This window comes from Dendronephthya gigantea, unplaced genomic scaffold (genome assembly GCF_004324835.1).
Source record: "Dendronephthya gigantea isolate DGI-Jeju-01 unplaced genomic scaffold, DenGig_1.0 000020F, whole genome shotgun sequence".
NCBI lineage: Eukaryota > Metazoa > Cnidaria > Anthozoa > Malacalcyonacea > Nephtheidae > Dendronephthya > Dendronephthya gigantea.
In genome coordinates, this window is record NW_021163030.1 from 664588 (window position 1) to 680072 (window position 15485).

Sequence of the window (15485 nt, forward strand, 5' to 3'; positions counted from 1 at the left end):
AAATTTCTCACATTTATTTTTTAAATCTTAATTGTTTTATTATTTGTCACTCTTAGATTCACTCATTTCAGGGCTGTTAGAAAATGTTATTGTTGATAGACATTTATAAAAACCATCATCTTCCTTATCCCCATGCATGCAACACAAATAAACATTTCTTACAATTTCATTGCCAAAGTATGAATCAACTGAGGATGCATAAACTTTTTCTTCCACTTTCCTTATTCCACTTTTTCCAAGTGAACTCATTCCTGATAATTTCATCAATGTCAAATGTGGGTTATATTCCCTCTTATTACTAAGACAAATCCCATTTTTCTGAAATGTTTCAGTAATCACACTATTAATGGTCTTCAAGCATTCAATTTGTTCCTTCTCTTGAATCTTTGCAAAAACTACTTGATTATTGAAGTTTCCAACCCCACAAAATGTTAATCTAAAATTAACATCTGCAAGAGCTTCATTTATTTTTTCCTTGCACATTTCTAAAGAATCTTTTGCAATTTCTATCAAAGGATCATCTAAATGCATCACAGCCATTGTTATGTGTAGTGAGATTAAAGGAATTAATGCTGGTTTCAACTTTTCATTTTCTTTTAAAACTGTTTCTTGAAATTCTTTAGCGGCAAGATGAATCTTAGAATCTAATACACGGATGGCAACAAAATGATTTGGTCTTCTCTTTTTATTCTTTACTACCTTATTCCAGTCCTCATCTTCTGATTCATTTTTATGGCCGCTTCCTATGGAAGCCGCCATGATGTTGTCACCTCTTGGCTGGCTATATATATATCTATTGAGGAAGTTTGTTACACCACGCGTGTCATGAGGTACCACGCGTCGCGCGCGCTTATCTCGTGTGATTTCGATTTAACCACGCCGGCCACATGTTGGGGGCTGCCATTAGCGAAGAACTGCGAAGAGAAAAGTGCATAGACTTCGCTATTTGTGTTCTTCTACAGACTACCATTATACTCACAGAAAGCTTTCAATTGCTTTCTCGAGCATTTCATTGTGCCTGGGCTGACTCGTTTGTGGTCGGACACAAATACGTGTAGGAACACGTACTGCTTAACTAGACTCAAGCACTGCGTGCTTGTGTATCAATCAGACTCAGGCGATTCCATAGTGTCGCCTGACGCAGGCGGACACAAAAATTCATATGAGCGATCTCGGAAAACTTACTAAATTAAATGCAGTCAAGCGTGTGATAGCATTGATCCGGTAGCGCCCCAGCTCAAAACTGTCAAAACTAACTGCTAAGCTAGCCACTCCGATCCACTCTTCCCCTCCAGTTAGCGGCCATATGCACACTGTGTGCCTATTTTTATCATAATCCATCTTCCTCCTTTTTCTCCTGGTTTGCTTCCTGCTCTTGTCATTAACATGTTTTTCACTAAACAACCATTCTAAACCATATGAGCCATCTTCTTTTATTTGTTTCACAATCTTTTTGCCTCTTCTTTGTCTTTTATGATCATTCTTCTTTTGTGAAAATAAAGTTTTGAGACCAAAAGAGCTATCGCTGTCAGATTTATTAACCTTCGATGAGCACTGGTGAGAATTGTCACTATTTCTTTGCTCCTGACTTCTTATACCCTTCTGTTTATTACAAATTTCTTTGCTTTATTTTTCACTTTTTCACCAACTTCATCTCTGTTCAAACCAAAATCTGTACATTGATTATCAACAGTGGTACATTTTTTCTGATTTATATTGTGTTGCCCTAATTCATTCTCACCAAGGTTGCATGAATGAGCCTCAGAATGACCAAGGTTCTGTATCAGGTTGATGTTTTTTTCTGTGTTTGATACATTCTTTACATTCATACCGAAACCCCCAAGTTTGTGAATGTAAAATCTGCAAAATCTATCAAAATATCTGGTCACAGTGGAACAAATACTGCCAGATCGTGAGCCTCGTGATACAACTAACTTGATAGCAATGAACTTTGGTTGAAATAATTTTTTTACAATGAAATGAAATGGTATCCTAATCATGACTCCCCCCCCTGGAAAGAATAATCATGGCGGATTTAAACGCTGACGTTGAATGTAAAACAAGTTTTAAAATCGATTATAATGTACGAAAGGTCGGTATCTCGTTAAAATAGATACTTTTAACTATAACTAAATTATGTCTTATATGTTTAATATTTTGTTGTTTTCTCAGCGTCTTTACGCAGAAACTGCTCAAAGCAGTGAAGAATTCTATGGTATTCTGATTGGTGATAATACAGATGGATCTTGTGATATTGTAGGCTGCATTAGATGTACATATGATAAAAATACTGAGAAAAGTTTTAGTAATAGACTTCCTCACTGGATTCATGAAGTTGCTGAAATTTGTACATTGATACCTACAGGTAATAATAATCTTTGATGATCTTGTGGAAGTTCATGATTTCTGATGGGGTCACCTCGAATTCGATACACCGTTATTGTACTAATTGGAGTGAGTTAGTTGTTTAACCATTAATATGTGTTGACTTAGTTCCAGTTCCAGACTGACTGATCTTTAAAGTTTAAATACTGGTTCCAGTGCACCTGGGGTGTAATTGAGAGAGGAACTAATTGGAAAATATAATTGGTTTTTTTTACATATTTCATAAACAGGTTTAAAGATCTGTGGTGTGTGCTTTGTGTCCCAAAGTAAACCAATTCTTGATTCATCTTCAATTAGTGAAATATTTTCAGGGGCAGATATGAAGGTATTTTATCTCAAATGCATGGAGTTTAATTAAACTTTGACTATGTGATTCTATCTATGCACCACAATACAAGTTTTCATAACAATATTATGATAATGATGTGCTTTTATAGTCTGATCTGATTGACAACACACAGATATTATGGGTTTTGGATCCAGTCTCAAAAGAGGAGGAAGATGACAGTGTATTTGTTTACAATCTGCTATCCAAGTCCGTTGAAGAATCAAAAGTGTATTTTAATAATATAAATGATGAGTTTATTTCCAAACACATGACACTAAGATTGCATCATAAGTTTGATATTTTAGTGGAAAAATCAAGTGATGTAGGTAAGTCAATTAAGAAAATATTTAGATTAAAATAACATAGACATTGTGAAACAATATTTTTTGTGATTTATGAATACATTAATTAAATAAAAAGCTGACAATTTTATTGCCTTTTAGATATTTCTTCTGGTTTATGCAAGAAAATCACTCAATTCTGTAATAAATTACATGATGCTATATTCTACCTTCCTGAGTGCAGATTATTAATTGGTGGAGAAATGACACAAAGTTCAGGCAAGAAATGTCAAGACATTCTTGATGACATCATCATGAATGAAGAAGCCTCTAAGGCCAAATATAATCAACGTCTAAAAACACAACTAAAGGTAATATGCAATTTTAACAGGTCCAGTGCTGTATATATATGATGTGGTAGAGAGGAGATACCAGTAATGTTTTTTATACATTTAGGATGTTCTGAACGTCCGACTAGTAAAATCATTATCAAAAGATGATACTCTAAAATGTCATAATCATGCTCCAGTTATGTTATATCAGAAACGTAAGTCCCTATATCATATTTTAATCATGGTCCTAATATATCCCCTTTATAGCCAAGTTACAGACAACAAACATTATTATCTTGTCAAGTCACCCAATATTGATTTTGCATTAAATTAGGCAAACATATTTGCAAAAGCGAATAGAGATTTTTGCCCTTGGGGGTCCCTGGGATTCTTGCCTTTGGTGTCCTCCCTGGGATTCTTGCCCTTGTAGGTCCTCCCTGGGATTCTTGCCCTTGTAGGTCCTCCCTGGGATTCTTGCCTTCGGTGTCCACCCTGGGACTCTTGCCTTTGATGTTACACCCTGGGATTCTTGCCCTTGGGTTTCTCCCTGGGATTCTTACCTTTGGAGTGAAGTGGACTAAGGATTGGGCGTGGGTGTCCCAGGACTTGTAGAAACAGTAACTCCGTTTATTCATTTTTGACCTAATAGCCTTGTGTTTGTGTTATATACCCGTATTTCGCGCTCAACAGGACTACAAATAGTGTAATAGACCATACCGTTGATTACCGACAATTGGCTCGCTTTATCTGTCTATAAAATCGAAACAAAGTTATTGGGTAAAAAAGTCATCGGTAGACATCGGTAGAGTCAATTGTTTGCAGTTAAGGTTCCGTGCTTAAGAATAGAAACTAGGCTGTTTGGTCAAAGATGAATTAATAAGACCAATAAGTCAATTGAATTAAAAGTCAAACCCGCAGAACCTCAAAAAACCCCAAACTTTTTGCTGGTTGACTCGCATTTAATACGGAGCAACAAAGAGGGAAATGTTTAGGACATTGCGGGGGGGGTGTTTCTTAATGTGAAAAGTACTATTTACAAAAATTCTCCGAGAGGAAAATAGTTTCTTCCTCAGGTCGAGGTTTGCTGTTTTGACATTTGACATTCCTAATTAGATTTTTCGGTTATTTATAGGCTTTCTCACCTTTAGCATGTCTTGTGTGCATGACAAGTTACTCTATACTTCTATAATAATTGTGACAAGTAACGTTTGCTTAATAGCCTATCAGCCTCACAATACGTCTTTCGTTATGACGAAAACGAGGCTTCTAGGCAGAGAGCTGTTTGTGATATTATGACCAATAGTAATGATGACATCCCCGAAATGAACTTTCTAAAATATGATAATTCTTACTTTCCTATAATTCGAAGATTAACAAGTTGAAACCCAAAATTTAGGTTAACGCATTAACGCAAGACACAGATGAGTTCCTAATATTTCGATTTTATTAGTCTGATGATGATTTTGTAGTAAAAGCGAAATATCATGAACTCATCCTTGTCTTGTGTTAACCTTTACTTTGGGTTTTAAGATGTTAATCTTCGGATTTTGACTTTTGTCTTGTATTTTTTGAAATTGTCGGCTGGGATATAGAATGCTTTTTACTTCTTTATAATTCGTATAATTTTGCTACCACTGATGTAATTTGCTTCTACTTTGAAGAAGCATGCTTGTGAAACTTACCATGCTTGTGAAGTTTACTTTTTCTTGCTGTTTCTAGTTTGATGAATAAAGATGGACAAACGCCACTAGATGTTGCTTCCTTGTGTGGTTTTGAACACAGCGTACAGTATCTCTCTCAATTCCAAACAACAAACTTTTATCCAGGTAACATTACAGTTTATCTTGATTTTTTATTTCTAATTACTGCCATTCTACAATTATCTAAAACTCAGCCTTGTTTATTATAAAATATAACGAATGTTAGGCCAAGGCTGCCTTTTCATCACCAGAGTGCATTTCTAGTTAGTACTCAAATCATATTTTACTTCAGGTGGACAAAATCTGAAAAGAAGTCATGACGAGGACGATTTTAATAGAGAAGTGAAAAGATTGTGCAGTGGTATAGTTTTCATTGTATAAAAAGTTTCATACAGAAAATAAAAAACAAATATTAAAGTTTTAAAAAGCGGGCCCGCCAGGCCGCCTCCTATCAACACGCGAAGTTTGGGACATACAATTTATAAAGTGACAAGGGACTAGCTAAGTTGGAGGGAGTATAAATCACGCCCTAAATAGTTCATGTGTGTACAAGGGGTCTTTTGTTATGTTAAATCGTTTCTCTTTTGTTATGTTATATCTTCTAAATTGTGCTCGCATTGCAGGTTCTTCACGGAAGCCCAACGGCATTGATTATGAAACAGGGTTGTTAATAAATGGGTTCCCAACACCAAAGGATAAACCCGCAATACAGGTGGATTCACAAATGAACGGCAATATGGATCATGACATGGAAGTCTTATGTGAGGATGTAAAACCCATGTCGGTGGTTCGGGTCGAAAAAATTGCAACTAAACTGTCCGTACCGCAAAGATGTATGGGAAGTCATTTGATGTAAAGAGATAAAGAGATGCGATCGATTAGAAAATTTAATTTTCAACATTTCATGCTTTTAGAATAAAATAGGGATGTTAAAAATACACCTGTATTGCTGTAGTAATAGGCGTGAATGCAACTGTAGATTTTTCTGTGTTTGTAAAATATATTTTGTTGCTAAAAGGGAGTACATTAAATAATTTATATCGCTTAAATTTAACAATGCAGTTTTAAAGTAATACAAATGAATTTTAATAGTTGCAAGAGCCACTGGTAATACTATGGATTTTTAGCCTCGTTTTCTTCTTTGGCAACAAGCAAAGTACACACATAAGTTTGTATTCCAACTGTTCATTTCTTTTGTGCACAGAGGAACAACCAATGACTTGACATATAAAACCAAACTTAACCCACACAATTACTCAACTACAGACAACTTTTATGCAACTGTAGACTACCTTTCACAACATATTAACAACAACATTGATTTTTCAAATTTCTCACATTTATTTTTTAAATCTTAATTGTTTTATTATTTGTCACTCTTAGATTCACTCATTTCAGGCTTTAGAAAATGTTATTGTTGATAGACATTTATAAAAACCATCATCTTCCTTATCCCCATGCATGCAACACAAATAAACATTTCTTACAATTTCATTGCCAAAGTATGAATCAACTGAGGATGCATAAACTTTTTCTTCCACTTTCCTTATTCCACTTTTTCCAAGTGAACTCATTCCTGATAATTTCATCAATGTCAAATGTGGGTTATATTCCCTCTTATTACTAAGACAAATCCCATTTTTCTGAAATGTTTCAGTAATCACACTATTAATGGTCTTCAAGCATTCAATTTGTTCCTTCTCTTGAATCTTTGCAAAAACTACTTGATTATTGAAGTTTCCAACCCCACAAAATGTTAATCTAAAATTAACATCTGCAAGAGCTTCATTTATTTTTTCCTTGCACATTTCTAAAGAATCTTTTGCAATTTCTATCAAAGGATCATCTAAATGCATCACAGCCATTGTTATGTGTAGTGAGATTAAAGGAATTAATGCTGGTTTCAACTTTTCATTTTCTTTTAAAACTGTTTCTTGAAATTCTTTAGCGGCAAGATGAATCTTAGAATCTAATACACGGATGGCAACAAAATGATTTGGTCTTCTCTTTTTATTCTTTACTACCTTATTCCAGTCCTCATCTTCTGATTCATTTTTATGGCCGCTTCCTATGGAAGCCGCCATGATGTTGTCACCTCTTGGCTGGCTATTATATATCTATTGAGGAAGTTTGTTACACCACGCGTGTCATGAGGTACCACGCGTCGCGCGCGCTTATCTCGTGTGATTTCGATTTAACCACGCCGGCCACATGTTGGGGGCTGCCATTAGCGAAGAACTGCGAAGAGAAAAGTGCATAGACTTCGCTATTTGTGTTCTTCTACAGACTACCATTATACTCACAGAAAGCTTTCAATTGCTTTCTCGAGCATTTCATTGTGCCTGGGCTGACTCGTTTGTGGTCGGACACAAATACGTGTAGGAACACGTACTGCTTAACTAGACTCAAGCACTGCGTGCTTGTGTATCAATCAGACTCAGGCGATTCCATAGTGTCGCCTGACGCAGGCGGACACAAAAATTCATATGAGCGATCTCGGAAAACTTACTAAATTAAATGCAGTCAAGCGTGTGATAGCATTGATCCGGTAGCGCCCCAGCTCAAAACTGTCAAAACTAACTGCTAAGCTAGCCACTCCGATCCACTCTTCCCCTCCAGTTAGCGGCCATATGCACACTGTGTGCCTATTTTTATCATAATCCATCTTCCTCCTTTTTCTCCTGGTTTGCTTCCTGCTCTTGTCATTAACATGTTTTTCACTAAACAACCATTCTAAACCATATGAGCCATCTTCTTTTATTTGTTTCACAATCTTTTTGCCTCTTCTTTGTCTTTTATGATCATTCTTCTTTTGTGAAAATAAAGTTTTGAGACCAAAAGAGCTATCGCTGTCAGATTTATTAACCTTCGATGAGCACTGGTGAGAATTGTCACTATTTCTTTGCTCCTGACTTCTTATACCCTTCTGTTTATTACAAATTTCTTTGCTTTATTTTTCACTTTTTCACCAACTTCATCTCTGTTCAAACCAAAATCTGTACATTGATTATCAACAGTGGTACATTTTTTCTGATTTATATTGTGTTGCCCTAATTCATTCTCACCAAGGTTGCATGAATGAGCCTCAGAATGACCAAGGTTCTGTATCAGGTTGATGTTTTTTTCTGTGTTTGATACATTCTTTACATTCATACCGAAACCCCCAAGTTTGTGAATGTAAAATCTGCAAAATCTATCAAAATATCTGGTCACAGTGGAACAAATACTGCCAGATCGTGAGCCTCGTGATACAACTAACTTGATAGCAATGAACTTTGGTTGAAATAATTTTTTTACAATGAAATGAAATGGTATCCTAATCATGACTCCCCCCCCTGGAAAGAATAATCATGGCGGATTTAAACGCTGACGTTGAATGTAAAACAAGTTTTAAAATCGATTATAATGTACGAAAGGTCGGTATCTCGTTAAAATAGATACTTTTAACTATAACTAAATTATGTCTTATATGTTTAATATTTTGTTGTTTTCTCAGCGTCTTTACGCAGAAACTGCTCAAAGCAGTGAAGAATTCTATGGTATTCTGATTGGTGATAATACAGATGGATCTTGTGATATTGTAGGCTGCATTAGATGTACATATGATAAAAATACTGAGAAAAGTTTTAGTAATAGACTTCCTCACTGGATTCATGAAGTTGCTGAAATTTGTACATTGATACCTACAGGTAATAATAATCTTTGATGATCTTGTGGAAGTTCATGATTTCTGATGGGGTCACCTCGAATTCGATACACCGTTATTGTACTAATTGGAGTGAGTTAGTTGTTTAACCATTAATATGTGTTGACTTAGTTCCAGTTCCAGACTGACTGATCTTTAAAGTTTAAATACTGGTTCCAGTGCACCTGGGGTGTAATTGAGAGAGGAACTAATTGGAAAATATAATTGGTTTTTTTTACATATTTCATAAACAGGTTTAAAGATCTGTGGTGTGTGCTTTGTGTCCCAAAGTAAACCAATTCTTGATTCATCTTCAATTAGTGAAATATTTTCAGGGGCAGATATGAAGGTATTTTATCTCAAATGCATGGAGTTTAATTAAACTTTGACTATGTGATTCTATCTATGCACCACAATACAAGTTTTCATAACAATATTATGATAATGATGTGCTTTTATAGTCTGATCTGATTGACAACACACAGATATTATGGGTTTTGGATCCAGTCTCAAAAGAGGAGGAAGATGACAGTGTATTTGTTTACAATCTGCTATCCAAGTCCGTTGAAGAATCAAAAGTGTATTTTAATAATATAAATGATGAGTTTATTTCCAAACACATGACACTAAGATTGCATCATAAGTTTGATATTTTAGTGGAAAAATCAAGTGATGTAGGTAAGTCAATTAAGAAAATATTTTAGATTAAAATAACATAGACATTGTGAAACAATATTTTTTGTGATTTATGAATACATTAATTAAATAAAAAGCTGACAATTTTATTGCCTTTTAGATATTTCTTCTGGTTTATGCAAGAAAATCACTCAATTCTGTTAATAAATTACATGATGCTATATTCTACCTTCCTGAGTGCAGATTATTAATTGGTGGAGAAATGACACAAAGTTCAGGCAAGAAATGTCAAGACATTCTTGATGACATCATCATGAATGAAGAAGCCTCTAAGGCCAAATATAATCAACGTCTAAAAACACAACTAAAGGTAATATGCAATTTTAACAGGTCCAGTGCTGTATATATATGATGTGGTAGAGAGGAGATACCAGTAATGTTTTTTATACATTTAGGATGTTCTGAACGTCCGACTAGTAAAATCATTATCAAAAGATGATACTCTAAAATGTCATAATCATGCTCCAGTTATGTTATATCAGAAACGTAAGTCCCTATATCATATTTTAATCATGGTCCTAATATATCCCCTTTATAGCCAAGTTACAGACAACAAACATTATTATCTTGTCAAGTCACCCAATATTGATTTTGCATTAAATTAGGCAAACATATTTGCAAAAGCGAATAGAATATTATGTAAGTTCTGTGTTTAACAAACATATTTAGGTTATTGCTGTGACATATACACTGTATGAAATGGTTAGTGGGAAAGAACATAATTGAAATTGTATCATTTTAACTGGCTTGCACTTGTAATATTGTATGTAGTTATTTATACTCCTCACACCCTCAGTCTCATTTGACATTATCTGCATCAATAAAGACTTCACTAACTGCCTGCTAGGACAAGGTTGTACAACACACTCACTTTTCTGTTTTTGCTTAATGATGTTTAGAAGAATGTAATTACATCAAGTTTACGATAGCGGTCGATGTTCTCCTCATGCTTGCCATTAACTCCAGTATTTCAAGTCTAAAAAGTTTATTTGTTCGTGGAATCAAAGATCAACTTCAGGGAATCGTGTCCTGCTTTGACTCTTTCTCTGAGGTAAACGCACTTGTTAATCTATTTACGTATTATTATGTAAATGTATTGCTGGCCTGCAGCATTTAAAATACCTCGTTTTGTACGCAAAAGGCATTCACTTCTGCCTAACACATTTATCATACCCACCGCCGCTAAAATGCTCGTATATGTAGATATGCTTTGCCATATGTTACCTCAACATATTTTATTGGTGCATTTATTGTTCTATTCATTTGCTTTTGTACTTTTCAGGTATTTTTTTTTTAATTTGTCTCTTATTTCTATATATAGGATTCGACATTTTGCATTCCAAAAGTTTTTCATTTTAAAACACCGAATTTTCCATATATAACGAGCTGTATTTATCCTTGGAAACAAAGTAACGATCAAATTTTTGATGAAAATCACTTTGGTATTTATTGCTTTTTATATTCTTAGCTATATATAGTTCTACATTCTATTGTAATAACTTTATCGCATAAATTACGTATATTTTGCGGGCTAGAATGAACAAAAGAGTAATACAATAGCCCAGGCTAGAGCATGGGTTTTACATAAACCGGGTTAAAAAATCAACTCTGTTGATATTTTCAAGCATAAATTACCGTGGTTATCTGGGTTGTCACTCGGGACTAATTTTTTGTAGAAAGTGTGCGATTATTTCTCAATTTTCATTTGCAACAAACAACGTTTATATACCCACACTGTAAAACAGTACCAAAGCAGGGTAGCAGAGGGAGGGAAACACTGTTATCTTATGAGTTTATTTGATATTCAAACATTTGATACCACATTTTGCCAACTGAAATGCAAGCCAAGGCAATATGATTTGTGTGCCAATGCATTCGTCTATACGAAACCAATGGTTTTCACAACTCTGGTGTGTTTTTTTTTAGAAAACGAAAGATCTCGCCTTCTGAAGAAGTTGCTTCTTCCGGCTCGAAGACCAACTCTTCATCCAAACAATGCCTACATATTTCAAGACGATCGTGCCAAAGGTAAAAAATATTTACTATATCCAATTGTATACGTTTAACTCTATGAGAAACTACTGTATTTAATTGTTTCTTGTGTAGATTCGTCATATCTTGTGAACCCTCATGAATGCCTATTAAAACCTGCAGGTATATATTCTGTAGACAACTCCTGACGAACTTCATGATCAGTAAAGATCGTTTATAAGAAAGAGGTTTTATTATCTAATATTTTATCTTTTAGGCAATGGGAGTCACGTGGCTGTGGTGGATGGATATTACTCTTATCATCATTACATGCAAGATGGCTTTGATGATAATGTACGTAAATATTCATAGAAAATGTTTCATCTGAAATGAAAACGCCTAATTGCTGTTAGTTGCAGCAGACTTCCTGAGTTTAGAATATGTCCTAAACTCCCACATCTGCGTCCATACACAGAGAAAACAATTTTAACAGGGAGGCTGATCTTTTGACTTTTGATTCGTCATTGCTAGTAATTAGGAAAATCTGTAGAAGTGCATAATCATATTTATTCATTGTTTTTTAGAAATGGGGCTGTGCTTATCGTTCATTACAAACAATTTTCTCGTGGTTTCGTTACCAAGGTTACACAGACAAAACAGTACCAGGCCATCGGTCAATACAGGAAGCCTTAGTCGCTCTTGGAGATAAACAGCCATCATTTATCGGCTCGAAGAAGTGGATCGGGTCATTTGAAGTCCATCTTTGTTTAGACTATTTTCTTGATGTAAGTTCAAAAATATTGGCGGTCAACAGTGGAGCCGAGCTGCAAAATAAAGGAAGAGAATTAATACATCATTTTCAAACACAAGGAACGCCGGTTATGATAGGCAAGTATTATCCACCCCCCCCCCCCGTCTGTCAAGGCTGGCAATACGCAAGGACGAGCATGATATGACGTCAGTATACATGAATGTACTTCATGTATTGTACTTATTTTCACATTACTAAGTAAATAATCACAATTTTCACATTAATAAGTAAGTATTATATTCATCTTCAAGCAGAAGCACCTATGAATTACGTTTACAACGTTGTAATGTGTTAACATCATTTTATTTCGCTTCAATAATAGGTGGTGGTGTTTTAGCACACACAATACTTGGTGTTAGTTTTAATGACAGAAGCGGTGAAATAAAGTGAGTCAGATCTGATCTGATATAATTTGATACTGTTCTGTTTGATAAATGCAGTGTAAAGACGAAGCTTAAATTTCCCTTCCAGATTCCTAATACTTGATCCACATTATACCGGAGGTGAAGATTTGAAAATTATTTTAGATAAGGTCAGTACAAATACCTCTCGTAACGAAGACCAGTAAGTAGTTCGCTGCCAATAAATAGGTCAAACGTCGAGAGTTTTCTTGAGTATTTCCGGCAGTTGCTAAACCAAATTTGATGACTGCATGACACACGCTGTTCCAATAGTTATCTTGCAACGTACTGTATCTTTTTCATGTACATAGTTCTGTAAACCTGGCATTGAACTAAAATAGATGGAAAGCTACCTGCAGTCAAAAAATTGATGGTAGGATGGTAAGTTTTCTACGCCGATAAGAACAGACAACTCTATCGTCGGAGTTACACAAGAATTTTCACACGCTTTTCTGGAAGTTAGGTAGTCTTAGTCTGTTTCAGTTCACTGCATAGGTTTACAAGACCAATTACAAGACATGCAATTCCCTAATGAATTATTTATTTTTGCTATGTGCTATATCTTATTATTTCTTGATTCACGATAGGGTTGGTGTGGATGGAAAAACCATATGTTCTGGAATCAACAGGCTCACTATAATCTCTGCATGCCCCAAAGACCTGTTAAAGTATAAATAATAATCATGGGGGCAGTTGTACGAAAACTGGATAGAGCTATCCACGGGATAGTTGTTTTTTCAGTCCGTTTTAAAGAATAACTTTACTTGAACTTAGATAGTATTCTTAAATTGGGGATTCTCTTTGATAATTGTAGCTCCAAAGATGTAATTTTATTTCACTCCCAGCATTTTTAGAACGGTTGAAAAAATCACTATCCGCGTGATAGTCATGTGAACGTTATGTGGCGCGCAATAACAGGCCTGGGGACTATGGCTTGATACAGGCGAATTTGACCATAACTATGAATTGACCAATATTTTAATATGAATATTGCACAGCAGTATGTCCGTGCCATATTATTCAATGAACTATACGATTCTTGCAATTAACCCGTAACTGAGAGCGTCAGACTTCAGAGCGTTCTATAATAATTGCAATTGTCCTTACCATATACTACCGAATACATTGAGAACACTAAATATGTCAGATAAACATGTGTTATTTATTTATAGCTACAGTGGTTTTGTGATTTAACAAGAACTTCAGTTAGTATTGGAATATCAAACCATGCATATACAAAGGTTGTCATTAACAGTTTAAATTTAAGGTCCATGAACCTATAAAAAATCTATGGAGATAAAAGTTCCAATTCCCAGGGCCACAAAGACTGTCTTTGCTCAGTTCCTTCACAACTTAAACTTTCTAAAGGGTCCTGCAGTATCCTCAAAACAGCCCCGGACATTTCCTTCAAAGTTCCGCTATCAATACCCTCAAGTAAATTGACTGCTTCAAAGTCGGGTGGTTGCATAAAATAATGGGGCAAATTTCCTTCTTCTAGAAATCCGACTAAACGTTTTAATAAATCTCTAAAACGCTCAGAAATGTGTTTGCTTGCCCACTGATTCACATCGTTCAAACGTTGTGTTTCGTGAAATAAAACATGTTTCAAGTGATACGAAGAAAGCTCTCGCAGTCCTTCGTGGGTGTCACGCATCTCAGTAAGAATTCGTAACAACTGAACGCGGCAACTTGGGCCACCGAGCGCCCGAATGCGGTTCTTTTCAGCAACGAAGAAACACCATTTCCACATCATCCTCATTTTCATTGAAGAATCGTCAAGAAAGGGTCGACATACGACGTGGGATGAACTCGGACAATCTTGTCTTGCAGGATCAACACGAGAATCGGGCAAAACAAATGCAGGCAATAAATTGATTGTGATATCCTTATTGACAATTAACACGATCTCCGTCCCTTCTTTCATAGAAATACTGCGCAATCTTTTAGGAAGTTTTTCTTTTGCACCTTTTCTGATATAACGATGGAGTACTTTGACAGCTTTGCCAACGTAGTAACGCAATATTTTATTTACTTTGTCTGCGGAAAGAAAACCATTTCTTGACAAACAATCCTTCCATATTGTACTTGATTCTGGTTGCACATGTAGACCTCCATCGTCATCTTTTCTAAAGAACACTGCACTGCTTTTACCAAACGATAACTGGACTAACATATCAAAATGGATTGATTCTTCAGCTTGTAAACCATCGTGAGGTATTCCTTGGCTAAGAACACTTTTTTCTCGAAATCTGTTGTCCGCAGTTTCAATTTTTTTTAATACCTTATTTGAAACCGCTTGTGCTATGTCTTCGCATATTTCTTTTCGTTCAAGTCCTAAACGAACCCGGTTTTCATAAAAGTTATTTAAAGCTAGTGCCAGTGGGTCGAGATCACTTTGCGTTTGTTTTACTTTGTTTCTTCGTAGTATTCCGCCTGTGGTATCATCTTCGCAAGACATATTACAACGTTAAAAAACAATTTAAGTCGTGTAATTTGAACACGGCAAAAATCACAAAATGACAATAGTCAACAGAGAATAATTTTTTACTAATATTTTCAAGATATCTTCGCGCAGTCTAATTCTATTCTGTTGTACTGAAATAATCATGCAACATGTTTATAAAGATTTGATTGATGGATTGATAATGGAATGTAAATAATACTCATGTCTGTTCTTATGTTATTCTTATTTCTGACGTTTTCGTTCCCTATTTTACCGTTTCTTGCGCTATTTAAGTCAACCCTCGTTGGGAACTTCCTCATATATTCACCAGTACTTCTTTTATTGCTAGCTTTAAATGCCACTTTTCTACTACACTATATGGCACACATGGAGTTGAGGATAAAAAGGAGGCTAGACATTCTTGAACTCTGACTTTTCTGTTCCATATATGG

At 35.3% G+C, this 15485-nt stretch overlaps 6 protein-coding genes across 6 annotated transcripts; 3 read left to right on the forward strand and 3 right to left on the reverse strand.

Moving 5' to 3' along the window:
* Positions 1-39: 39 nt before the first annotated feature.
* LOC114521522 (A-kinase anchor protein 7-like) lies at positions 40-759 on the reverse strand. The gene has a single exon (XM_028541990.1). The coding sequence runs from the start codon at positions 757-759 to the stop codon at positions 40-42; it is 720 nt and encodes a 239-aa protein (XP_028397791.1).
* Positions 760-1850: 1091 nt separating this feature from the next.
* On the forward strand, positions 1851-6100 carry LOC114521290. Its single transcript, XM_028541667.1, has 9 exons — positions 1851-2092; positions 2173-2365; positions 2616-2710; positions 2823-3039; positions 3157-3365; positions 3451-3541; positions 5046-5152; positions 5319-5387; positions 5650-6100. Exons 1-7 carry the CDS (start codon positions 2027-2029, stop codon positions 5048-5050), a joined length of 876 nt encoding a protein of 291 aa, XP_028397468.1. The 5' UTR covers positions 1851-2026; the 3' UTR covers positions 5051-5152; positions 5319-5387; positions 5650-6100.
* A 320-nt stretch (positions 6101-6420) lies between these two features.
* LOC114521523 (A-kinase anchor protein 7-like) lies at positions 6421-7127 on the reverse strand. Its single transcript, XM_028541992.1, has one exon. It carries the CDS (start codon positions 7108-7110, stop codon positions 6421-6423), a length of 690 nt encoding a protein of 229 aa, XP_028397793.1. The 5' UTR covers positions 7111-7127.
* A 1072-nt stretch (positions 7128-8199) lies between these two features.
* Positions 8200-9551, forward strand: LOC114521524. The gene is made up of 5 exons (XM_028541993.1): positions 8200-8442; positions 8523-8715; positions 8966-9060; positions 9173-9389; positions 9508-9551. Exons 1-5 carry the CDS (start codon positions 8377-8379, stop codon positions 9549-9551), a joined length of 615 nt encoding a protein of 204 aa, XP_028397794.1. The 5' UTR covers positions 8200-8376.
* Positions 9552-9556: 5 nt separating this feature from the next.
* Positions 9557-13594, forward strand: LOC114521291 (ufm1-specific protease 2-like). Its single transcript, XM_028541668.1, has 11 exons — positions 9557-9717; positions 9803-9893; positions 10307-10458; positions 10729-10849; positions 11334-11435; positions 11514-11561; positions 11656-11732; positions 11963-12266; positions 12512-12575; positions 12661-12721; positions 13178-13594. Exons 1-11 carry the CDS (start codon positions 9610-9612, stop codon positions 13262-13264), a joined length of 1215 nt encoding a protein of 404 aa, XP_028397469.1. The 5' UTR covers positions 9557-9609; the 3' UTR covers positions 13265-13594.
* Positions 13595-13845: 251 nt separating this feature from the next.
* On the reverse strand, positions 13846-15166 carry LOC114521292. The gene has a single exon (XM_028541669.1). It carries the CDS (start codon positions 15046-15048, stop codon positions 13879-13881), a length of 1170 nt encoding a protein of 389 aa, XP_028397470.1. The 5' UTR covers positions 15049-15166; the 3' UTR covers positions 13846-13878.
* Positions 15167-15485: the final 319 nt, after the last annotated feature.

What these genes read in the sequence shown, in the direction of transcription:
- LOC114521290 (XM_028541667.1), top strand. Translation starts at nt 2,027, where the DNA reads ATGGCGGATTTAAACGCTGACGTTGAATGTAAAACAAGTTTTAAAATC. An exon ending in TTGTACATTGATACCTACAG is followed by an intron (nt 2,366 to 2,615) that starts GTAATAATAATC and finishes TTTCATAAACAG; the next exon opens with GTTTAAAGATCTGTGGTGTG. An exon ending in GGAAAAATCAAGTGATGTAG is followed by an intron (nt 3,040 to 3,156) that starts GTAAGTCAATTA and finishes ATTGCCTTTTAG; the next exon opens with ATATTTCTTCTGGTTTATGC.
- LOC114521291 (XM_028541668.1), top strand. Translation starts at nt 9,610, where the DNA reads ATGACACAAAGTTCAGGCAAGAAATGTCAAGACATTCTTGATGACATC. An exon ending in TCAAGACGATCGTGCCAAAG is followed by an intron (nt 11,436 to 11,513) that starts GTAAAAAATATT and finishes TTTCTTGTGTAG; the next exon opens with ATTCGTCATATCTTGTGAAC. An exon ending in GACAGAAGCGGTGAAATAAA is followed by an intron (nt 12,576 to 12,660) that starts GTGAGTCAGATC and finishes TTTCCCTTCCAG; the next exon opens with ATTCCTAATACTTGATCCAC.
- LOC114521524 (XM_028541993.1), top strand. Translation starts at nt 8,377, where the DNA reads ATGGCGGATTTAAACGCTGACGTTGAATGTAAAACAAGTTTTAAAATC. An exon ending in TTTCAGGGGCAGATATGAAG is followed by an intron (nt 9,061 to 9,172) that starts GTATTTTATCTC and finishes GTGCTTTTATAG; the next exon opens with TCTGATCTGATTGACAACAC. An exon ending in GGAAAAATCAAGTGATGTAG is followed by an intron (nt 9,390 to 9,507) that starts GTAAGTCAATTA and finishes ATTGCCTTTTAG; the next exon opens with ATATTTCTTCTGGTTTATGC.
- LOC114521292 (XM_028541669.1), bottom strand. Translation starts at nt 15,048, where the DNA reads ATGTCTTGCGAAGATGATACCACAGGCGGAATACTACGAAGAAACAAA.
- LOC114521523 (XM_028541992.1), bottom strand. Translation starts at nt 7,110, where the DNA reads ATGGCGGCTTCCATAGGAAGCGGCCATAAAAATGAATCAGAAGATGAG.
- LOC114521522 (XM_028541990.1), bottom strand. Translation starts at nt 759, where the DNA reads ATGGCGGCTTCCATAGGAAGCGGCCATAAAAATGAATCAGAAGATGAG.